The sequence below is a fragment of the Panthera uncia genome, chromosome B4 (genome assembly GCF_023721935.1).
Source record: "Panthera uncia isolate 11264 chromosome B4, Puncia_PCG_1.0, whole genome shotgun sequence".
Taxonomy (NCBI): Eukaryota; Metazoa; Chordata; class Mammalia; order Carnivora; family Felidae; genus Panthera; species Panthera uncia.
This window is the reverse complement of record NC_064809.1, coordinates 87,611,286-87,637,119: the sequence shown is the minus strand read 5'-3', so window position 1 is coordinate 87,637,119 and position 25,834 is coordinate 87,611,286. Positions and strand designations below refer to the sequence as shown.

General features: G+C 40.7%; 1 protein-coding gene across 1 annotated transcript in view; it reads left to right on the top strand.

The window, feature by feature from the left end:
- Window positions 1-25,834, top strand: part of GNS (glucosamine (N-acetyl)-6-sulfatase) — a 54,867-nt gene that overhangs the window by 15,545 nt on the left and 13,488 nt on the right. The window contains exons 7-10 of the mRNA XM_049625908.1: window positions 706-788; window positions 2,034-2,152; window positions 4,054-4,157; window positions 10,566-10,667. Coding sequence (XP_049481865.1) covers window positions 706-788; window positions 2,034-2,152; window positions 4,054-4,157; window positions 10,566-10,667 — 408 coding nt within the window. The remainder of the gene's footprint in view (window positions 1-705; window positions 789-2,033; window positions 2,153-4,053; window positions 4,158-10,565; window positions 10,668-25,834) is intronic.

Sequence of the window (25,834 nt, the reverse complement as noted above, 5' to 3'; positions counted from 1 at the left end):
GAGATATTCCTGTTCTAACATGAATTCCCAGCAGGACGATACGCTGTATAGCATTTCTCAAACACGTTAACTAAGAACCTTTTGAGGATGGTAGTTTGGGAGATGGTGGCTTGGGACTTTATGAAAAGGGAGGAGAGAATTAATGATGTATGGGAATGTTTTTGTTTTTTAGAACTGTGAGTGTTTTGTTTAAATGAGAAGAACCCTCTAGATTTGAGTTTGAAGTTTTAGGAAATTGCAATGATGAGATTTTTCCCAAGGCTCTAGGATGGTCATCTTGGGTAGGAAAATAGAGGGTGATAGAATGATGGCTTATGAGGACAAAACTTAATGGAAGGTAAAGTTAATATTTACCCTTTTGGAGTTTGGGCAGTAGACCCAGAGCATAGACTTAAAGTTACAAATTCAGTCTCCTTTTAGCCAGTAGTTTCTCAGTATTTTTTTACCAAATCTATTTTAATGCTGCTAACAAGGAGTCCAGGCCTTCTCTCATTAGGGAGGTAGTAGGAAGAAGCTAAAGAACAAGTGATAATCTATAGGACATGTTTTTACAAACACATGGGGCAGGGGAGAGGAAGTCTGAAGTTGCTTAAGTGTTCCTCTTTGCTGAAGTATAAAACGGTCCTTTTCATTATCAACTCTGGTAGTTTATTTGATTGTAGTAACTTGGTATTAACGTTTTTTTTTTTTTCTTTTAAATTTTAGAACAAGCACTGGTTAATTAGGCAAGCCAAGACCCCAATGACTAATTCTTCAATACAGTTTTTAGATAGTGCCTTTAGGAAAAGGTAAGAGCTGCTACTTTATCAGTCTGGATGGTCTTTGAGGACCTTTCCAAACCAGCCCATGAACAGGGGACTGCACAACATGGTTATCTTTGAGATAAAGTCAGAAGGTAGACTTTATCTGGTTGATGGGAGAAACTTTGGTTGGGGGTCCGCTGCCCCAGAAGCAGACTGAGATTCCTTTACATTCAGGTGTATAGGAGATGGTCTTTGGACCCCAGGACTAACATAATTGCAAACTGGAGCCATTTGGTTAAAAAAAAAAAAAAAAAAAATCCATTTGTTTGAAGAAAAGGTCACTTTGTGAGAATCAGGCCCAATATTGGTATAAGACCCAAAGGCTTAGACTAGAGCAAAGTATTTTCTTTGCTATTTGGAATTTCAAGGAATTGCATTACGTCAATTCTTAAAAATCAATTATACTCTCTTAAGATGTATTTGGATTATACCAGGGAATAACAGACTTTTTCTATGAAGAGCCAGATAGTGAATATTGTAGCCTGGCAGGCCATACAGTTTTTATCACAGTTGCCCACCTTTGCTGTTGGAGCCCAGCTAGGCAATATGTAAATTAATGAGCATGACTGTGTTCTAATAAAACTTTATATAAAAACAATTTGTTGTTTAATGGATACAGAGTTTCAGATTTAGAAGATGAAAAGGTTCTGAAGATCTGTTTCACTGGGTGAATATACTTAATACTACTAATTGTATCCTTAAAATTTGTTAAGATGGTAAATTTTATGTCGTGTATTTTTTACAATTTAAAAGCAAACAAAAACAGAGGGCAAACTGTGGCCCATCACCATGGTTTGCCAACCCCTAGTTTAGACCCTTAAACTTTGTTGTAGCATAGGTCTGTCTGAATTAATCTGTATTCATCAGTGCTGAATTGACAGTTTTCTCTTCCAGTTGCTTCTGCTGTCATAACCAGTGATGATAAAGCTAACTGGTTATTAAAAGCTCCATTTATTTCTCTAGAAATCATTAAATTTGTAATGAACTAATTACATTCTGGAATTTTTTTTTTCCCTTCTGGAATTTTCTAATTAGAAATTAGAAAATTATCTCTGGTTTTTTCCAGTGAGGGGTTTGAGGAAAGGAAGTTTGGGATTTGAGCTTTTTAGGGGTGTGGTTTGGGGGCTTTGTATTGTTTTGTTTTGGACTTTGCTCCCACTCTTTTGGCAAAATAGCATTCCCTCAGTCATTGTTTCTGAAGTCCCATTGTCACCTTCTGTTTACATCCAGGTGGCAGACTTTATTGTCAGTTGATGACCTTGTGGAGAAACTAGTCAAGAGATTGGAGTTCAATGGGGAACTTAACAACACATACATCTTTTATACCTCAGACAATGGCTATCACACAGGTAAGGGGCAGGCTGGGGTATTCCTGTGACCTTGATGAGGTGCCTTTCCTCTTTCACCCAGTCAGCAGCACTGGCAGGCAGCTCTGGTCTGTTATAGGGGTGCCCAAGCCTGGAGGGTGTTGTCCTCAGGACTCCTCAGCTTAGAGGCTCTTCTCATTAGCATGGAAAGACCAGGTTTCATTATTTGCTATTTCATATGCTAAATTACGTGATGTTCTAGGAGTTGGGAAAGGAGAGTGAGCTTGCTGGGTTAGAGGCAGGCTTTATGAAAGAGGTAGGAAACAGAACTAGATTTAAAGGGCAAGTAGACCTTAGAGAATACAGGCGTAAGAAATTTTACGAGGAAAGACCAAGATAAGGTTGTCTTGTGAAATTGTGAAAGAAGTTTTACTGATTTTGTGTGTGTGTGGTTTTGTTCTATGTCTTGTCTTTTCAAAAGTGTATATGAGTCAGCCCTAGATGTGTGACTTTCCTTTTCTCCACTTGGATGTTCTTAGAAACCAATGGCCTCTTTCCCTACGTATAAATTTCACAAACTTCAAACTGCTAACCTGAGACTTGCTTGCATAGTAGCAGATTGATTAGGCATTTAATTTTTTTTTTAAGTTTATTTATTTTGAGAGAGAGAGAGAGAGAGAGAGAAAGAGAAAGCAGGAGGGGTGCGGGGGGCGGAGAGAATCCCGAGAATGCTCCTCGCTGTCAGCACAGAGCCCTTACTTGGGCTTGATTCCACAAACCGTGAGATCATGACCTAAGCTGAGATCAAGAGTTGAATATTTAACTGACTGAGCCACCCAGGTGCCCCTAGGCATTTAATGTTTTGTTGTGAATATTTTGAAGCACTCAAAGTAGAGAGTAGTAAAATAACCCTCATTATCCAGCTTCAATTTTTAGCTACATGTGACCAGTTTTTTAAATTCTTCTTAACGTCCCCTTGTTTTTCTTTTTTTAGCTTGGAAGGCTTTGGAAAAACTTCAGACATTGTGATTCCGTACATCAATAATTGATTGTGTATCTGACTGGTCCGTTATGTATTGGGATCTAGACAAAGTCCACATGCTACCTGTATTTTTTGTGTGCCCTAAGGTTGTCATTGCCACTAAATTCATTGGGGAAAAATGTTTTTTGTTCTTTAACATCTCGCATTCTAGATTTGGCTGATTGCGGTCTTGTGATGCCTTGTTTATCTTTAGTCAGCGTTTTCCATAGATGGGTAGTTAGATCTACGATCTTAATAGAAATTCACGTTTCCAGTGAGAATGCTTTCTTTGGTGACACTGACACGTACTTCCTGTTGCATCACTTCATGAGGGTGTCTGCTTGGCCCACTTTAGCAAGGCTCCTAATTGATGGCTCATGTGGTATCAGCCTGAGCCTCTTATGAACCTTTTGTGATCAAAGCTTCCATCGATGATTGTTCCTTTAATCCATTCTCTCAAAAATTGCAAAGTGTTGACTTCCTAACTCTGTCCTTTTTGCATTTATTAATTGGAATTCCTTAGAGAAGAACTTCCTCACATCAGCTGTTTGGTATCTTGAAATTGATTGATTCAGGAAAGGCCGAATAAACGTTTTTGTTCCTTTATTTACAGTTTTTAGAGTAACCTCGTTCAGCTGTGGTCAGGTTGAGTAACATACATAAATTATATTTGTTACAGTACTTTCCAATCATTCTTTTTGCTGAATATGTCCTATGTTAGACCAACGAGTCCCCTGAGACATTTGTTTAAAGATGAACTCATTTCCTGCCTTGTAGTAATAAGAGACCTGAGCGATTGTAAACTTTCCATTAAAGTGCCATAAATAGTAGGACAAAGTTGTTTTCATTCTTACTATCAATTAAATGAATCAGTGACACATCTATCCTGGCTCCATCTTTACCCCATGTATTTTGTTTTCAGGACAGTTTTCTTTGCCAATAGACAAAAGACAGCTGTATGAGTTTGACATCAAAGTTCCGCTCTTGGTTCGAGGGCCTGGGATCAAACCAAATCAGACAAGCAAGGTAGGTGCCTGAAAAAATGATGGTGTTTACAGGTAGCACTTGCCTAAGAAAAGAAGGTTATTTCTCTGGAGAAGAGCCTAATTAGATTTCTCCCGCTATGAGGAGGATGTCTGATTGGCTTAAGATCTTTTAAGTGTATTTATAAGCCTTGGAAATAGTGATTTCCTTTTTTATTTTCTGGCCACCTTCCATTAACTGTATTCCCCCCACCCCCATATCATATCATATCATATCATATCATATCATATCATATCATATCAGGATAAATAACTTTTATTTGTCCTTCAAGACGTAAATCTTTTTTTTTAATATTTGTTTATTTTTGAGAGAGAGAGAGAGAGAGAGAGCAGGGGAGGGGCAGAGAGAGAGAGACACAGAATCCAAAGCAGGCTCCAGGCTCCAAGCTGTCAGCACAGAGCCTGATGCAGGGCTCAAACTCATGAACCGTGAAATCGTGACCTGAGCTGAAGTCACATGTTTAACCGACTGAGCCACCCAGGCACCCCTGCAAGACTGTAAATCTCTACCTTGTCCTAGAACAGTGACTCTCCCGTGCAGTGCTCCTCAAAATCACTCTCTGAAATTGTGAAAGTTTCAACATCCACAATGGTTCTAATAGACTCACTTGGATGGAATAGAGACCCAGCCTCTGTTTTTTTTTCTTCAGTTCACAGATGATTCCGAGAGGCAGCCCGGTTTGAGGCCTACTACCCTGTAGATCAGAACTCCTCAGGCAGATTTCCCCTGGGGACCTTGTTAAAATGCAAGTTCTGACTCTGCATTTCAGACTTCCCAGCCGATGTCTGCTGCTGATCTGTCCTCACTTTGAGTAGAACATTCTAGAAAGCCTGTCTTGTGAGGATTTCGTTCCTCTCTCTGTGGGACTTTTCCTTGCTAATGTGTTTCTGCTTTACTGATTCTCCTAGAACTGTCATAATGTACCACTTTCTTTCATTGCCATTTCCATTTGGTTTCATTGTCTTTTTCCAAACTTGGTACCTCATACTGAGGCACTTTGTTCCTAGATCCAAAACACTTTGTAGGCACCCTGATTCAAAACACTTTGGTCTAATGCTTGGGAGATAAGAATTGATAAGCTCTACCAGTTATGTCTTTTGTTTCCTGATAACAGCTCTGTGAGGCAAAAGGAAATGAGCAAATACATCGTTTAAGCTAAATTTGGAAAGTGGGCCAGACTTTCTGGGTATACTAGATACTTTAATTTGGAGGTTTAATGTTTACTTTGTTTAAATGTCTGTAATTCACTTATTTCCTTTTGTAATGCTCAGATGGAATTCTGTTGAAATTCTTTCAGAAAGGTAAAATGGCCTTCATAATTTCCTTGGGAGTTTTCTTTTTCTCCTAAGACCTGTAATCCTAAACCCAGTTACTTCCCAGTACAAATTCAGTTCCCTATACATGGGCCTTTTTTCAAAGGAGATAGGCGAGTTTGGAGGACCATTAAATCTTAAAAAGCATTTTATTGATCTCGATGTTGGGAGTTGATTCAGGGACGTGTCTGCAGCTGTGTACATTTGTAAGGAGCAGGGCTACTGGGGCCACTTCTAACCAGTGTGCGGAAGGAGGCTGAATGAGAACAAAGTGAAATGTAACAGCCAGCTGCCCATTGAACAAACCATTCCTTTTGTCTTCAAGTTAACAGTGGCAATGAGAAAAGTTCACCTTCTCTAAGCAGTCTAAATGAAACTTGGTTCTTAGAAAACCATTTCAATAATAAGTATGATTTGTTGAATGCTTCATATGTGACAGCTCTTATTCTAAGTGTATTAGCTGTAGCGACTCATTTAACTTTCACGGCCTTATGAGAAATAGATAGCTATCCCCCTTTTACAGATGAGGAAATTGAGGTACAAAGTTAAATGGTTTGCCCAAGAAAATGTAGCTAAAAAGTATCACAGTCTGGCTCCAGAGTCTGTACTTAACCATTACAGTTTAGCTCAGAAAATATTTAAGTATCTTCTTGTGCCAGCAGCCTTGGATACACAGTACTGAGCAGTCAGGGAAGATCAGTCCTTAAGTCCCTGTGCACAGGAGAACCAGATACTTTAGCTACACTTTTTAGTGAGAGCCTCCGACGCATTTGAGCAGAGACCTGAATGTAGAGAAGCATATAGTCCTGCAGAGATTTGTGGGAGGTCATTCTGAGCAGAACAATAAATGCGAAGGCACAGATATGAGAATGAGCTTGGCTTGTTCAGGGGACAGAATGTGGCAGTTGTACTGAATTACTTTCACTTCCTAAGTGAACCATCTCTCTGCCCTCCTCACCTTTGTATGGCTGATTGCTCCTTCTGTTTGGAATGCCCCTCTTGAGCCCCTTCCACCTCACTAATTGTCATTTAGAGCTTCGGTTTTGGACTCCTGTCTGGAAAGTCTCTACAGACCCCTGCCCCCACTTGGGTAGGTGTTCTTCCCATGTTCTTAGCTGGCCTCACACTTACCACACCCTACTGAGTTTGTCTTTTATCTGGAGAGTTCCTAGAAGAGAAGCACTGTCTAAGCTTAGACTACCCAGCCCTTACACACACTGGGGGACATCCTTGTTGCTTGAATGGTTAATTAATTACCAAGATCACATAGTAAGTGGCAGAACCAGGACTGAAAATTAAGTGTGTGGTTAAAATCCGTGTGTGTGTGTGTGTGTGTGTGTGTGTGTGTCTTGCACTGCTGTGCTGACAGATGTAGTTGGAGACGTGTGAAATGCTCAGCTTCCACCGTGCACAAAGAATGTCAGAGATGGTGGGTAGTTCATCATGTGTTGACAACATAGTTGTCTCAGTGCCAGTTGTCCCGTGTGAGTGGCACAGGGTTTTGAGTTGGGCATAATAAACTGAGCCTCCAGAAGCTGATGGCCAAAACAGGGCACGTTTGACCAGTGGGGCTTAGCTGTTGGGAGATCAGAAGCAGGTGGTATGTGTGAATGCCAAAGACTGGCTTATTGAGGTTTTCTCCCCTGGCTGGAAGTTAATCTAGCTTTAGATTTGGTGGTAGAAATTCTTCAAAAGGGTTTTAAGCAAGAAAAAGGTTAGCAGGAAAAAAATGACCAGCTTGATCCAGGGGAAATAGAACTGAACTGGGAGTCAAGAAGACAACATAATGGCTTTAAGACTGGACAGAATAAGCCTTGTTTCCCTACGTGAAGTCGGGAAGATGGTAAGTGAAAGATTCTCAGGTGTAACTTAGTGACACCCTGGCTTCATACTTGTAGGGAAGCTGGGGTTGAGGCGTCAACCCAGATGAAGCAGCCCAAGATGGGGAGAGTTCTCTGCTCTCTTACATGGTTTCACTGCTTTTCTCCACATGGATTTGGGGTGTTCTCTGGCATGCTTTGAGTCTTCCCTTGATAACTTTACATGAATTCTTGATTCTCAGGGCTTAAATGTCTGTTTGGAAATCCGATGTATCCTCCTGAGAACCCTCTTATTTTTTTTTTTTTTTTTCAGTAATTCTGTAGCACTGTCATTTTTTTAGAGCCAAAAAAAAAATAAGCAGCTGCAAGGCATGATATCCCTTGATTTCATGCCCCAGAATTTTCTCAGAGCTTTTACTTGATCAGAATGTCTGTATACTTCAAACCTAAGAACATTACCAAACAGTGAGGCTGTGATTTATGAAATAATTTACTTTTGGTCTTGTCAGTGCTTTTTTGGTTTCAATCCATAAATGAATCTTTATACTTATAAAAGCAGTACCATTTTAGGAACTTGAATGCTAATGTTTCTAGAAGTCATTATGATCATGGGTCCATAGTGTCCATTCTAATTTTTATTTGTAAAAACCAGAGCTAGGTGTAATTCTGTTGAATTCTTTACTCCTCCCATGTCCACTAGAAGTCTACCATCTCCTGACATAGTATGCTAATTTTGAGACTCTTCACCTCTTAGTCAAATAAAAGTCTAGAAGGTAATAGAATTTGTCCATTATTTTTATGAAAAATGTGATTATTGTAGATAGCTAGGAACGGAGAGTCCTGGGATGGTGTTTATGGCACTTGGGCCGAATCTTAGGGACTCTTGATTTGTACTGAAACCTAAAAGACCTGTCTCCCCATTGAGCAGACTCACTCGAGAGAGGCCCCCCACCCCCGGTTCATACAGCTGATGGTTCTTGAGGCAATTGCTGGTGAAACAGGCAGTCACCATTTAAAAAAATTTTTTTGTTTAATGTTTGTTTATTTCTTAGAGACAGAGCACGAGTGGGGAGGGGCACAGGCAGAGGGAGATACAGAATCTGAAGCAGGCTCCAGGCTCTGAGCTGTCAGCACAGAGCCTGACGTGGGGCTGGAACTCAACAGACTGCAAGATGATGACCTCAGCCGAAGTCGGACTCCCAACCGACTAAGCCACCCAGGCACCCCCAGGCAGTCACTATTTTATATCTCTACAGGCTTTATTATTTTGGTGTTTACTTTTTTTTTTGTTTTCTTATGAAACTGCCTTGGTCCTATTACTAATACCTGTGGAATTCGCTTTACGTCATTTATGTTTTAGACATGACTGAAGATCTTTTAGTCACGTGTCAGGGTCTTGTTGCCTTGATTTGATTCCGAAGGTAACATATGTGCTGCTCTTTCCTGCCACGATCTTTTCTGTATTCATACCCAGTCTTCTTGACTGTGTTCAGAGCGGTTCAGTCTGTCTGGGAGTCTTGGAATTAGGCAAGATATTTCTTACAATGGGTCTTGTATAATCTCTAGAGACATCATTTTTGTGGGTTTTTTCCCCAGTAACATACGGATTGCCTTTCCCGTGAGTGGCTTGCCACTGAATGGTAATTTCTGACAGCTGCAGCATTACACTAAATGATTCACAGCCAAGATAAGCATTTTGGTCTGCCCTACAAGAGCCATCGTAGCCACAGGAGAGCTGGCCCCTGGATGTTGCCCTGAAGATGCTTTCTTGCCTTTCATGTCTGTACTTTTGGTTTTGTTTTTAAATTAAAAGTTCCTGACTTGGTAGGAATCCCCGTTTGGCCTTTCCTAAGACGCTCTAAGTTTTCTCAACAATGTTGAAGACTTAATTTCCTTTGAGTAAATGGTAGCTTTTCCAGTTACGAGCTGTTGGCTTTGTTTCAGTTACTTCCCTTTCATTTTCTCATCTGTAAAATGGGGGAAATATACTGCATCCTACAGTTGTGGTGAGGATTAATTGAGGATAAACGGTAAATACTGGCACAGAATAGGTGCTCGGTAAACATTAGTGCCCCTAGTTTCCATGGTGGATTGTCTTCACCATTCTCAAAGGTTTTCCTAGCCTGTGACTGAAGTGACTTCAGGTGTATGCTTAGGTCCTGTATAGGCCTACACTGTCCCCTACAGTAGCCACCAGCCACACGTACCTGTTAATGTCAAGTTAAATAAAATATATACAATGAATTTCCCCTTTTTTTTTTTTCACTTTAATGTGGTCACTAGACAATTTTAAATTGCATATGTGGTCCCATTGTATTAGACTCTTCTGGTTTAGGTCCTAATGAGGATTTGTGTACAGAAAGAAAATAGTCTAATAAACTAAAGGAATAAGGCAAGGTATAAATGCAGGACAATAACTTTAATGTCTAGAATGTTTATGTAGCACATTTAAGTTCTGTGCTCTTTAAGGAACGTTTTATCAGTGCACTGTTGGAATAAGTTTTCTGTGGTCTCCAGCCTATTGCAAACATTTTTTAGTATGTGTTAATCACTTTGAGAAACTATGAAAAGGGCTAATATCCTCCTTGGTAAAAAGTATTTAACTTTTGGGACACCTGGTTGGCCCAGTCGGTTGAGTGTCCCAACTCTTGATTTCGGTTCAGGTCATGATCCCAGGGCCGTGAGATTGAGTCCCATGTCAGGCTCAGGACCCCCATTCCTGCTCCCTCTCCTCCTCCCCCTCCCCTTCCGCCCCTCTTCCCCACTCGTGCGTGCTCTGTTTTTCTAAAAATAAAAAAATAAATTTAAAAAGCATTTAACATTTGAGACTTTTAAAAATGTCAGGAGTTCATTTGAAATCAAATTTAGTGAACTATAGAAATAATCAAATTGTAAACACTTTGTATAAATTAATTAGCCCAACATTTTCTCATAATTCATCAGACTTCAGGCAATCCCAAAGAAGTTTTGAAAAATGTTTTGATCAATAACAGTATAGGTTGAATAAATACATAACTTCCCAGGGGCTTATATTACAAGTCTTATTAAACCTTTATGTGTTGTTGTTGTTTTTTAATTATTGTAGTTATGTTTGAATCAATGAGTCAGTAGACCTCAGTAAGTCTAGGCTATACAAAAATAATAATAGTAAATGCTGTTTGTCTTCTGGATGGGGTGGGGAACAGCTATATTACAGGTAAAAAAAAAAATCAGACAAACTGTGTTCTAGATTGCTTTTTTTTTCCTCATTCTCATAGATGCTCGTTGCCAACATTGATTTGGGTCCTACTATTTTGGACATTGCTGGATATAACCCAAATAAGACACAGATGGATGGGATGTCTTTATTGCCCATTTTGGTGAGTATAAAGCCTTCAATCAGGCCTGAGCCAAGACTCTGAAATAAATTCCAGGGTGTATAAATTTAGACTTAAAAATTTAAATCTTAAACTATTAAATTTGGGGAACAAAATAGAATTTTTCTCTTCTCTATGGTGGGGAAGAGTTTTCTAAAAGACTGGACCACATATAAAGAGTTCTGTATCCTCCCTTCCCTCCCCACTGCCCCAAAAAGAATCCATCATAAACAAAGTGAAGACAGGTGACAAACTGAGAAAATAGTTGCAATATACATGAAAAAGGGTACTTGGTCCTAATAGATGAGTTCTTAGAAAGCAGAGATTAATATCCCAGTAGAAAAGTGGGCAAAAGAAGTAACAACTCATGGAGAAATGAGAAATGGCCACAGTAAATGCAAAAACATTGCTCCAGTGCTCATCCAAGAAATGCTTAACCGAAGGAGGCCTTTATTGCCTACAGTACTGGCAAAGATTACAAAGATTTATACCCAGTATTTTCAGAAGTCTGAGAAAATAAAAACTACTCACACTGTGTTCACAGAAGTGTGATCAGTATGAGCTGTCAGGAGGCTAAAGGTCTTTAACAAGACCTTTCACTTCAGAATATACACATTAAGATGAGTTCTTAAGATGAGTTCATCCTGGCTGGCTCAGTGGAGTGTGCGACTCTTGATCTTGGGGTTGTGAGTTCGAGCCCCACATTGTGTACAGAGATTACTTGAAAATAAAATCTTAAGGAAAAGAAATACATTAAGCAATTCCATCTGGGAATTTATTCTAAAGGAAACACACTTAACTCAAGAATATTTGGGCACCTCCTGTTTGTCTGGCACTGCACAGAGCTAAGGATCTGTGGAAGGATCAATATTAAGTTGGGAGGATCAGTATTAAAATGTGCTGCGGTTTACGGTGACTCATTATAGGTGACTCTTACTGGTCTGAACCTGTTACGACATATTATTAGGTAGTATATGCTTCATACGAGAGGACTCCTGTCACTCACATAAGTTACGAGATAGAAGAAATCCCCGTGAACTCATCACCTTGTTTAAGAAGGCAGGTATTCCCAGTGCTGGTGCATCCCCCCCGTATGCCTCTCCCCATCCTGCCTACCTACCTTTGTATGCCCCATGGGAGTGATCCTTTTCCTGAATTTCATGGTTACCATTCTCTGGATTTTAATTTTTTAGTAATGATGTACATATTCCTAAACGAAATACCTTAGTTTTGATATTGTTTTGCACTCTAAAAATTATACCCTACTGAATGTAGTCTGGGACTTTTTTCAACTCAGCATTGTTTCCAAACTGATACGTGTTGTTCACAGATGCCTAATTTCCATTGTATGAATGCATCTGAACTTAATTACCTGTTTTGTCAGTGGATAAACCTTTCTGTTATGCTAGTTTTGTTTTAGGAACAGTGCTGTTAGAGCATTTTTATATATTTCTTCCAGTGAACATGTGTGTATATACCAAGGTATGGGAACTGCACGTTGTTCTCTTCTACAGATATTACCAAGTTATTTTTATAAAGAGGTCATCAATTTACCTTCCCAGCAGCAACGTATGCAATTTCCCTTTGTTCTATATGAAACTGTCAGACAGCTTAATTCTTGCCAATCTAGTGGTTTAAAAAGACCAAAACTTTATTTGGTCCTACTACTGTGTGTGCATTTCTTTCTTTATTAATGAGATGAATCATTTTAACAGCTTACTTGGCTTAATTTGTACAGTTTACTGAAGTTGACAGTTCAGTAATTTTTGGTATATTCAGAGTTGTACAGCTGTACCATAATCTAAATTTAGAACATTCTCACCTTCCCAAAAAGAAACCCCAGATATATTAGCAGTCTCCCCCCACCTTCGCTCCCTCTCCCAGCACCAGGCAAGCACTGATCTACTTTCTATTGCTATAGATTTGTCAGTTGTGGCCATTTTGCATAAATAGAATCATATGTGGCCCCTGTGACTCGTTTCTTTTCCTGAGTATAATGTTTTCAGAAATCATGTCGTAGCATGTATCGGTATTTCATTCCTTTTTATTACCAAATAATATTCCATTGTATGGATATGTCACATTTGTTAATCCATTCCTCAATTGATAGGTTGTTTTCCCTTATTGGCTACTGTGAATAGCGCAGTATTCCCAGTATACTCCTGGGAGTAGAATTGCTCTTTCGTATGGTGACTTATGTTTAACTTATTGAGGAACCGCCAGACTATTTCTTAAGCAACTGCACCAACGGTGTATAAGGTTTCAAAATTTGCTATATCCTTGCCAACACTTGCTGTTATCTTTTTATTACATCGTAGCGGGTGTGAAATGGTATCTCCTTGTGGTTTTGATGTGCACTTCCCTAACGACTGATGATGTTGAACATCTTGGCATGTGTTTATTGGACATCTGTGTCTTCTTTGGAGAAACGTCTGTTCAGATCTTTTGCCCATTTTTTAATTGAGTTTTTGATCAGTGAATCCTTTTTCATTTATGCTTTTTATGTTGCTTCCCTTGTGAAGTGCATCTTTTTGCCCGTGATGTCCTCTCTGTGACTTGTCCTTGCTCTACATTAAGATATGAGAACACAGGAGTTAAATGTATAAATCCTCTCTTTTATCGTTGGTGTTCTTTGTATCTTGTTTATAAAAAGGCTTCTGAACCTCGAGATCAAAAACAATTCTCCTAGGTTTTCTTAGAATAGTTTCATACTTCTCCCTCTTACACGGAAGTCTTTGGTGTATCTAGAATTGGTTTTTCTGGCATGGTATGAGGAATTCAGTTTCATTTTTTTCTCTATAAATACTCCGTTGTTTTTTCTGTTCCACACATGTATCTTTCCTTGTACCAGTATCATTTTTGTCTTGTTATAAAGCTGTGTAATTAAATCTGTAAAGGCACACCTCTGTCATTGTCCTCGTGAGGATCTTAGCCACCTCTCATACAAACTTTAAAGACCACTTTTCAGATTAACTGAAAAAATTCATATTGGATTTTTGGTTGATATGCTGAATCTATAGATCAGTAAAAGGAAAATTTACATCTTTTAATGTTCTCCATACAAACTTTATACTATCTGTCTCCTTTCTAGTTAGGAAAAAAACCATTTCACTATGGGGATGAAATTACTATGCAGTTGACCCTTGAATGAGTATGAATTGCGTGGGTCCACTTACATGCAGGTTTTATCCAGTAAACACTGGAAAATATTTTGGAGATTTGTGACAGTTTTTAAAAACTAGCAAATGAACTACGTAGCCTAAAAGTATTGAAAAAATAAGAAAAGGTTAAATATGTCACACATGTATAATTTATATGTAGATACTATTTTATTACTTACTACCATAAAATATACACAAATCTATCATAAAAAGTTAACACTTATCAAAACTTACACAGGGGCGCCTGGGTGGCTCAGTCAGTTGGGCGTCCAACTTCAGCTCAGGTCATGATCTCACAGCTCATGAGTTCGAGCCCCACCTCGGGCTCTGTGCTGACAGCTCAGAGCCCGGAGCCTGCTTCAGATTCTGTGTCTCCCTCTCTCTGCCCCTCCCCTGCTTGCATTCATTCCCTCTCCCTCTCCCTCTCACTTAAACACTAAAAAAAAAACTTCCACAGAACATACATGACACCATTTGAGAGAAGTGTAAAAAAATTTAACAAGGCAGGATTAAACCATAAGTGCATAAAATTAACTGCAGTACATACTGTATTTTTGTATAATTTCCTAGCCACCTCCAGTTGTTGTTACAGTGAACTCAAGTGTCATGAGTATCTGCTTAAAATGCCATGTGGTGCTAATCATCTCTGCATGAACAGTTTGTCTCTCTAGTAAACTGGGTATGGTGGTAAATGATTTTGGTTCTTGTGTATTTTTCATTGCATGTAGTATAATACCATAAGCCTTGAATAACACCATGGGACTCTTACAAAGTGCCACCTGGGATGCTAGAAATGCTCCCAAGAAGCTGAGAACAGTCATGACATTATAAGAAAAAGTCGAATTGCTGGATATGTACTGTAGATCAGGTCTGCCGCTATAGTTGCTCACCATTTCAAGATAAATTAATCTAACGTACACACCACTGTGGAAAAAAAATAAAAAAGGAAATTCGTGAGGCCATTACTGCAGCCATGCCAGGAGGCATGAAAACTTGACACCTTTTGCAAAATACCTTTTTATCTGGTATTGAAAATAATAGCTTTTATGTGGGTACAGGATTGCTATACGGAAGACATACCTATAGACTCTTAAAGTGATTCAAGAGAAAGCAAAGTTATTATGTGACAACTTAAAGCAAAAGGAAGTTGAAGGATCTAAAGCTGGAGAATTTAATGTCAGCCAAGGGTGGTTTGAAAATTTTAGAAAGATATGTGGCTTAAAAATGCCAATGTAACAGAAACAGAAGAAGCTGCTTCTGTCAACCAAGAGGCAGCAGACAAGCTCCCGATGCCATTAAGAACATCCTTGAGAGTATCTGCCTACACAGGATTTTAATGCAGACAGAGGTTCCCAATTCTGGAGAAAAATGCCATGAAGGACATGTATTAGTAAGGAAGAGAAGGAAACACCAAGATTTAAGGCAGAAAGGGACAGGCTAACTCCTGCTGTTTTGTACAAATGCAGTTGGGTTTATGATCAGGACTCCTGAGCCTTGAAGGGAAAAGATAAACACCAGCTGCCAGTTTTTTGGTTGTACAACGAGAAGGCCTGGACAATGAGAACCTTTTCCTGGATTGGTTCCATCAATGGTTTGTTCCTGAAGTCAGGAGAAAGTACCTTGCCAGTAGGGGACTGCCTTTTAAAGTTCTTTTGATATTGGACAATGAGGATGACCACCCAGAACCCCATGAGCTCAACACTGAAGGCATCGAAATGGTCTCCTTGCCCCCAAACACAGTGTCTCTAATTCAGCTTTTAGATCAGGGGGTCATAGGACCTTGATCTTCAGGGCTCATTACACACATTACTCTGTGGAAAGGATTGTCAACACTATGGAAGAGAACCCTGCCAGAATATCATGAAAGTCTGGAAGGATTACACCATCAAAGATGTCATCATTGTAGAAAAAGCTATAAAAGCCACCAAGGCCAAAACAATAAATTCCTACTGGAGAAAACTGTGTCCACATGTGCCTAACTTCACAAAATTTACAGTAGAGGAAATTGTGAAAGAGATTGTCTATACGGCAAAAAGGAGGGGCGGGGGGCGGGTCAAGGGTTTCAAGATACGGATCTTGGAGGATTGACAGTGGACAGTCTGGCAGAAGGGTTTCCATTATTCAAGACTGCTTTTAACGTCTTCAGTGCCATGGACCCTTCCATGATATAGGCACTGAAGCTAACGTAAACAGTGGAAGAAGGATTGGTACCATATGGAAACGGTTTTAGAGAAATGGCAAAAAAGACAAAAATTACACTGTATTTCATAAAGTTATACTGAGTGCACCTGCCTCCCCTTCTACCTCCTCCAGTGTGGAGACAGCAAGACTGGCCTCTCCCTTCCTCCTCCTCAGCCTACTCAACAAGATGCTGGGATGAAGACATTTATGATGATCCTCTGTCCTTAAAATAGTCATCATGCCAGACGTTAAACTTGTGTAGGTTTTTGTCTTTGTGTAAAAATCTAGTAACTGTAAGCAAGAAATGTATCAACAGCATCACTTAAGTATTTACTGTGTGGAATATTGCGTACAAGGCTTCTACGGACATGGATGGCCTATCCTTACATAGGCATAAGGTGAGTGATATTTAAAGTAAAATTAATGTGTTTTCTTGCCATTTGTGCTTTCAAAGAATAACGTTACCATGCCGTGTGCCTCTCTCAAAATTGGAGAAACTGGGTGTCAGCCTGTCACCACTGTAAGAGTTTTTTAATGTAACCATGTTTTCAATGCTGTGTTATGAATATGCCTGTAATACTGTGTACCATAAATTTTGGGCATAAAAGTTATATAATCTTCCATTAAGCTAGGCTACTGTGAAGCGTTCGTGTCAGCTGTACTAGGTCACCATAAAGCAGCCACATTACATGTTGCCAATGCATGAATCGTTATACCCGTAAATAGGAGGGTTTTTTTTTTCACATTTTTTCATTGTTGTTAAAACTTCTAAGTTTATTTTGAGAGAGAGCGAGCTGGGGAGGGGCAGGGAGAGAGGAAGAGAGAGAATCCCAAGCAGACTCCGTGCTGCCAGCGCAGAGCCTGATGCAGGGCTCCATCTCATGAACCAGGAGATCATGACCCAAGCTGATATCGAGTCAGACGCTTAACCAACTGAGGCACGGAGGCGACCCTCGTTTTTTCTTTTTTCATGTCTAGTGTTACCAATATGTGTTACGTGTACAGTGTGTTATATCCCTTAAGGTGCTGACAGATCATCTCGTAAACAGATGACAAGCTTACGATGCGAGAAATACAGTACCATAAATGTATATATTCTCTTCCTCGCGATTTTAATATTTTCTTTTCTCTAGCTTTACTGTAAGAACACATCATATAATAGGTATATAAAGCATGTTAATTGACTTTGTTGTTAGTAAGGCTTCCGGCCAATAGTAGGCCATCAGTAGTTGAGTTTTTAAAGAGCCAACAGTTACACGCGGATCTTCAACTGTGCAGGGTGTCAGTGCCCTTAACCCCTGTGTTGTTGGAGTGTCAGCTGTCGTTAATTTCTCTGCATTCTTGTGGAAGCACTGCTTAGGATTCCACCCTTCTCCTTGTTCCTGTTTTGTTTTGGAAGTTACTCTGGTGAGACCGCTGGTGTATGAAGGTCGCAGAGCAGCTCGCAGCCCTAGCCTGCCCCGATTCAGGAGCTGCTGGCTGCATGCGGCTATTTAAGGTCACAGGAATAAAGCGAGGATTCAGTTCCTATGTGTCACTAGCCAGACTGTTGAACAGCACAGATACAGTACATTTCAGTCAGAAAATTCTGGATGGTGCTGCTAGAGATGGGAGGTTGGCACACCCCTGTGAGCCAAATTTAGCCCACCCCCATCTTCCACAGATAGTGTTATATTAGAATACAGCCACGTTCATCCATGTATGTATTTTCTAGGCCTGCTTTCCTGTACAACAGCAAAATCAAGTAGCTGCAGCAGAAACTATATAACCACAGACCCTAAATAGTATCTGGCCTTTGACAGAAATGTTTAATGACGCTTCCAGACCATTAGTATCACCTGGAGACTAAAATACAGTAGTCACCCCTTATCTGTGGTTTCACCTTCCACGGTTTCAGTTACCCATGGTCAGCCACAGTCTGGAAGCAAATGATCTTCCTCCTGATGTGTTATTAGAAGATCAGTAGTAGCCTAATGTTATGTCACAATGCCTGTGTCATCCCCCTCAGTTCATCTCATCACGTGGGTATTTTATTCCAAGAAGGATAAGTACAGTACAATAGATATTTCAAGAGAGAGACACCACATTTACATAACTCATATTACAGTATATTGTATTTGTTCTGTTGTTATTGTTAGTCTCACTGTGCCTTTTTTATAAATTATATTTTATCATAGGTATGTATGTAATAGGAGTAAACAGTATCTATAAGGTCCGGTACTATCCACAGTTTCTGGCATCCACGATGGGGGAGGATCTTAGAATGTACCCTCCACAGATGAGGGGGGGACTACTTACTTTTGCTTGGGTCCCATCCCCAAGATTATGGTTGATTGACCTGTGATATAACCTGGCTGTTGGGATTTTTAAAGCTCTCCTTGTGATTTTAATATTCAGCAAAATTTTGAGACAACTGATGTAGACTTCTCAGATACTCTTTTCTCGTCTGCATATTAATGATGCACAATTGTGGGGTTTTAAAGTCCACTCGAGTTTGACAGATAAGGTATTCCCCTGACTCCCAGCTTCCACAGCTGAGAGTTGGTAGAGTGGGTACCTGCAGAGGAGTTGATGGCTTCTGAAATCCTGTGACTTAACGATTTCTGAGACCTTAACCTGTGTGGGATTGTTCAGGCTTCATTATAGGATAGTGGGTTAGTAGACGCGTTCCTGTCTGTGCATCCCCCTTTCCAGGCAGCTGTGGCGTTCCGAGGCCTTGAACAGGCTACCAGTCCTTCCCACTGTGGTCAGCAGGTTAAGTGGGTGCGCTGAAGTCCTTAGAGCAGCAGTTTTCACACTTGCATTCATCAGGAATGGTTTCCCGCCCCAACTAGGAATGAAGAACTTGCATTTGCAGTAAGTCCCCACCTGATGCTAATGCTGCTGGGGAACACACCCTGAGAACCACTGTTTCAGAGTGTGCTTCTCAAGTTTTACTGTGCATATGAATCACCAGTGGATCTTACTGAAATACAGACCATGGCTCATTAAGGGTAGAGTAGGGCCCAAGATTGTGCATTTCTAACAAGCTCCCAGGTGTTACTGATAGACTGCTGTTAAAAATTCAGCTGAGTAAAGGTAAAGATCAAATTGGCTTCATTCAGTGATTTATTACTTGGGCAGTGGCTCATCTGGTAATAGAAAGGAGCTCCACCAAGCTATAAAAAAGCAAAGGTTTTTAAAGGCAGAAAGAGGGCAGAAAAAAGTCGTTAGCGAAGAATGCATCATTTCAGGCATGGTAGCCCTCCTAAGGGGAATGGAAGGGCCCAGTGGGCAGATTACCTCACTAGTACCGACCAGATAATTCCAGGTTGACTGGTTACAAGTACAAGGTAGGGGGGAGGGGGGGCTGTGATTAGGTATTAAGTCTTGGTTTGCTGATGTGGAGTTTAGCACAAGTGACTCCATTTTGGGCCTGTTGTCTCTTTTTTTTAATTTTTTAAAAATTTTTTAATCTTTATTTTTGAGAGAACTGTTGTCTCTTTTTAAATATGTGTATATATGTATATGTATATATATTTTAATCTTTATTTTTGAGACAGAGAGTGTGAGCGGGGGAGGAACAGAGAGAGAAGGAGACAGAATCCGAAGCAGGCACCAGGCTCTGAGCTGTCAGCACAGAGCCTGACTCGGGGCTCGAACTCACAAGCCGTGAGATCATGACCTGAGCCAAAGTTGGACGCTTAACCGACTGAGCCACCCAAGCGTCCTGTTGTCTCTTTTTTTTTTTTTTTCTTCTTAACAGTTACCCCTTTTTGATCAGACTGTCAGCTTAACTGAGAGTGATAAGAATTTAAGGCATTAGTGTTGTTCTCAGATACTGCTCTATAGTTCTCGCAGCTTTTGTCCATCCTTTGTGTGGTATTCATAGGTCATGACATCTTTTGCTTAATCTCTGTGATATTCACAAGCCACAACTTCAGGTTCATAATCTTTTTTTTTTTTTTTTAACGTTTATTTTTTGAGAGAGAGAGAGACGAAACACAAGCAGGGGAGGGGCAGAGAGAGGGGGAGACACAGAATCCGAAGCAGGCTCCAGGCTCTGAGCGGTCAGCACAGAGCCCGATGCAGGGCTTGAACTCAGGAACCGTGAGATCATGACCTGAGCGGAAGTCGGATATTTAACCAACTGAACCACCCAGATGCCCCCAGGTTCACACTCTTTGAGTCGATCATTCTTTTCACTCCTTTTCTGACATTCCAATCTTGGAGAGATCATTTGCTTGATGGTTAGTGGCTGTGAACACACATTTAATGCTTTTGAGAGAATACAGTGCACCAGGAAGATTATGATGATTATTATGGACAGGATAATTCCCAATGTTTGTAGTCTCCAAGACCCAAACCAATCAGAATCTGTCAAAAAAAAAAAAAAAAAAAAAGATCCCACTGAAGGAGTCACCTTTTTGAGCGAAGTGGCTTGTTCAGGAATCTTACACAACTGAGTTTCAACTTCCCCAGAAGTGTTACTCCAGCTACAGTATAGCCATAGCACAGAAACCTCTGTGTTAAGCTAAAATACAATCAAGGGCTATTCTTTTAACAAGAACAACTTTAGCCAGAGAGTCTAAGGAGCTTTTTCCGGAAGCTATTGTCTTCTGCTTTCTCTGCCCCTCCCCTGCTCCCATTCTCTCAAAAAAAAAAATTTTTTTTTTTCTTAAAGAGTGGAGAGCTTTCTGTCATATTCTAATTTATATTTACTAATAACCAGAAAAGTATCTGCCAAAGGAGGTGATTTCTTTTTTTTTTTTTTTAATTTTTTTTTTTTAACGTTTATTTATTTTTGAGACAGAGAGAGACAGAGCATGAACAGGGGAGGGGCAGAGAGAGAGGGAGACACAGAATCGGAAGCAGGCTCCAGGCTCTGAGCCATCAGCCCAGAGCCCGACGCAGGGCTCGAACTCACGGACCGTGAGATCGTGACCTGAACTGAAGTCAGACGCTTAACCGACTGAGCCACCCAGGCGCCCCAGAGGAGGTGATTTCTGAGTCATGAATGTCTCCTGGTAATTTCTTTCTAACTTGATGTATAAATCCAAGAGAGTCAACCAGTGAGGTGTCTTAGTTCACTGTGGAAAGTCAAGGGCACAGTTAGATAATCTAAGACATTGCCCGGCTGTGTGCCAGCTCTCTCAGCATTCATAGGCCCAAGGAGAGTGAAAACCACCACAAAGACAGACTGGATCAGGGCACAGATCATCTCTGTTTAAGTGGTAGTGTTAATGGATCATTCACAGGATTTGCTGTGTGTACCTGTTCAAACAGGGGACAGTTAGGTTTTTAGCACATAGGGAAAGAAAATCTCCCAGCCTGAAATAGTCATTCTAAATGCCTTGCAGAGGTGGGTGCTGCTGGTGAGATATTTCCGTGAAAAGGGACAGGTCTGACCTACATAATCATGAGAACGTGAGGGAGCAAGTGTACTAAAATTTACATAAATACTTGGGTCTGAATCCGGCACATAACAGTCGTAAATGGAGAAATGTGAAACAAGGCAGAGGATGTTCTAGCTCTAAGAGTCGAACTTGGTAAAAGGCTTCTTGAAGGGGTGGGGTGGGGGGCTCGATCATGGTTTGTAGTAACATTGGGAATAGAAGAGAAATTGGTCACAGGGGACACCAGAGGATCTCTAGCATCATGGGTAGATCAGAATCTTTGATGACAAATCCAGCAGTCTGAAAGGTTACCTTCCTTAGCACTTCCCTGAGAAATAACGGATCAAGCATGTTATTTTTATGGGCCAAGACAAGAGTAAAGGAAAAGAGGGGAAGGTAAAAAAATTTCATGTTCGGTTAAAAGTATGAAGTCTTGGTCCAGGGGGAAGCAGTCTACTTTGATGTCATTTGCTTGTCTTCCTCATCAGTTTGATTTGGAGGTTTCCAGTGTCTGTATATGACCAGATGTCAGGTGGAGCCTTCTTAAGCTGTGAGGTGTATACCCAAGGCTCAGTGCCTTCTAGTTTTGCAGCAGTGTTAGTGATCAGTAACCACTTGGGGAGGACCTTTCCAGTGGGGCTTGAAGGCTGTTTTCTTATGATGTTTCCAGGACATTTATTCACCAGGCTCTAAGACTGTGACTGACAGGATCCTTGAATTGGCATCCAGGAAAGCTTCCTTAACCTATTGATAATAGGCTTTAGCAAAAGATGTTAAAGACTTACAATATCATGTCAGGCTAGCTTGAAACAAGGCATCAACAGAAAGTTGTATACCAATAGACATTGGTCTACCAGTAACTGTCTCATGTAGTAGAATGAGTTCGTTTCCCAAAGTGGGTGCTATGAATAGTCGTCAAGGCCAGAAGCGATGCCTTAGGTCAAAGGAGTCCAGTTTTTCAGCAAGTTTAGAGATTTGTAAGTTTGAGGATCCCATTCGTTCTCTCAGTCTTGCCTGATATAATCGAGGGTGATTGGGACAGTGATCATTTCAAGAGGTTTGCAAAGCTTTCATTAATGCTTGTATGATTTGCCCATTGAAGTGGGTGACTCAATCACTGGTGATTACAGAAGGTATACTCGAAGTGGAAAACAAGTTTTCTAACAGTCTTTCTGCTGCTATAAGGGCATCAGCTTTGCAGCAGGGCAAGGCTTCAACCTATCTGGAAGACATACATACAAGAAAATATAACCCATGCTAGGTGAAAAATGAATGAAATTCAGTTGCATTTCTGCAGAGGGTCTGGAAAGAGGAGGTTTGAGTTCTCTGAGAACAAAAATAGTTTTTTCAGGATTATGGTCCTGATAGGTCAGACATTTATAGTTCTTTAAAGAAGTTTCACCACCGATGTTTTTTATAATTTGCGTCATCTTAAATGCACCATGGTTGGTGAAGGAATGCAAAAGCCACAAAATGGGATTTGCCAGGGAGCGAGGAAGAAAGGTCTTGATTTTCCGGTAACCCCAGTCGTTTATTAAGTTTACAACCATTGTCTTCCAATCTTAATTTCTCTGTCTCGGGAACAGAATGTTGCCACGTTGCAAGGATGAGACCTCACCCTTTGCCCCACATGGCAAACTTCTGGCAACAAGATGTCATTTTTTGTAGAAGCAGAATAGACTTGATCCACATGTGCCACAATCTGTACAAGTTCTGTCGCTGCTACCTTTGCATGAAAGCCAGCTAGGGTATTTCCCTGATACTCAGGTTCAGTCTTTTTAGTGAGAGCCTCAGTTTTGATGACAGCAGTTTCAGAGGGTAAAAGAATGGCAGTAAGGAGTTTACTTGCCCATTTTTGATTGGGGTCCCAGTGGACATAAGAAAACCCCTATGTCTCCAGAACATCCCCAAATCATGGGCCTACTGGCTCTCAGTGTAACAATTCTACCTTTCAGGAATTTGCATGCTGAGGTGGGGGCATAGAATAGAGCTCTGCTTATTGGGCCGAGTGAGCTTGTGGGAGATTAACAGCATAACCTGCTTAGAAGTTCCCTTTCTCGTATTTATAGTGTGACCCATCAATAAATAAAACTACTCAGGATTAGTCAAAAGGGGGATGGATGTCTTGTAAATCAGGACGCAGTGTCACAGAATGGGACATTACTACCCCACAGTCCCGGGCTCCCTTGCTCAGGCAGGGGCAGTAAATGGAGCAGGATTAAGAATGTCCTGACAGTTACGATGCAGATGAGGGGGTAGGAGTCGAAAGAGTTCCTAGGAGGTTAGTCTGCTTGCAGAAAAGTGTTGGAAGTGTGAATCCTTTTGGAATTACAAAGGCTTTAAGCTGTGTTTGGGGTGTGTAAAGAAATGTCATTTCCTAAGGTTAAATTCACCAAGGCTTCTAACTGCTGCTGGATCTGGAGCCTTACGGTGGCTGCACAGGCTCTAGCAGGGGAGTTGAGCTGTATGCTGTAACAGGCCTGTATTTATTGCCTTCTTCTTGCATCAGCATTTCTTGTGCTTGATGATCTCTTTCACACACAAATAAGACGTAAGGGTTTTGGTTTGGTTGGTTTGGTATCTCTAGGGTGGGCGGTTCTTCTAGTGCTTATTTTAGTCTTAAAAAGGCCCGTTCATGTTTATCTTCCCATTCAAGGGGTTCAGGGACTGATGTCTCGGTAAATTCATAGAGTGGGGAAGCCAACAGAGAAAAATTCGGAACCCGTAATGTGTAATAGCCAGCTAGGTTAGAAATCCACAAAGCTATGCTTAGCTTAATCCTTTCTGGAGATAACTGGATTCCTTTCGTGCTTAGATTATGACCTAGGGTAATCAACAACATCTAGAAATGAGACTTTTTCCTCAGAGACTTTATGTCCCTTTTCACCTAACTGCTACAGCAAGTCCGTGGAACTCTTTATGGAGACCTCTTTGGTAAACAAGCATAGAAAGAGATGGTCTGCATATTGTAAAAGGATCGATTTCCCAGGAACTGGTGGAGGATGAAATCTTGGTGGAATACATGGGGGAAATAAGGGACCTCAATGAATCCTTGAGGCCTGACTATCCAGGTGTATTATTGATTGTTCCAAGTAAAAGCAAATGGATATTGGCTGCTGGAGTTCACAGAGATGCTGGAAAAGGCTGAACAGGTGTATAACAGCGAACCATTTGAGTCTGGTAAAACTTAGGTATTTGAATTTGGGACAACTGGGAAATGGGGAAAACTTGTTAATAGCTCTCAAGTCCTGGACAAGTCACCATCCTCTCCCGTTGGGTTTCCAGACTGGCAAAATCTGCCTGTTGCAGGGGCTGGAACAGGGAATGATTAACCCCTGGGCAAGGTGTGAGGCCTTGGATAGCCTAATGCTTTAATGGATATTGGGGCAACATAAGAATAGGTTTAGTCCTATCTGTGAATTTCTGTAGGCTCTGCACTTGTTATCCTCCCAATGTCAGAATTAGAAGTGGCCCACAGATTTTCAGGCATCTCAGTTAAAATAGGGGATTTTTGTTGGAAGTCTTCCTCATTTATATCAATGGAAGATCAGGTTGGTCAGGAAATTGTAGGGTGAGGTCTTATTAGAAGCAAAACTTATTGGCCCTTTAAATTTAGAAAGGAGGTCTCTACCTAATACATTGTGGCTATATCACAGAGCCAAAAAGAAGGCTTTTTAGTAAAAGGTCGCAAAGTCGTTTGTCCTGGTTTGAGGTAGAAATTCTGTCTAAACTTGATTAGATACCCCTAGTATATAAACTTTCTTTTCACTCTGAGGAATTTGATGTCCTATGAGAGTGGGGTTTAAAGTAGAAAGTGTAGGGGCACCTGGGTGGCTCAGTCAGTTGAGCATCTGACTGTGGCTCAGGTCATAATCTCGAGGTTTGTGGGTTCGAGCCCGTGTCAGGCTTTGTGCTGACAGCTCAGAGCCTGGAGCCTGCTTGGGATTCTGTGTTTCCCTCTCTCTCTGCCCCTCCCCCACTCACCCTCTGTCTCTGTCTCTCAAAAAATAATAAACATTAAAAAAAATAAATTTAAAAATTTTTTTTAAAAATTAAAAAATAGCATAGCCTCGGTAGCTATAGAATTCAGCAAAGTATACTTCATTAATTTTAGTTTCCCCTTGGATGTTCAAGGGTATTACTGGTAGGAGTTTCCCTGTCGGTTTTGGGAAGGGCCCCACATGGGAGCTCTCCCTTGGGAGCATTGAGGAATTTGTGTAGGAGCTTTCAGGACAGTTTCTCTAAAGTTTCGTAGTTAATTACAAGTGAGATAATGGCCCCCGGACCAGCCATTTGATGATGCACTTCTAGGAGGGTATGATATGGAAGACCCAGTAAAGGCCATTGGTTTGGCAGACTTCTGTTTATGATTTTGGTCCAAAGTCCTCTCAAAGTGTTTGGCTATGGTCACAAGTTCAGTCAGGCCAGTGGCCTCTCATCCTGTCTTTTTATT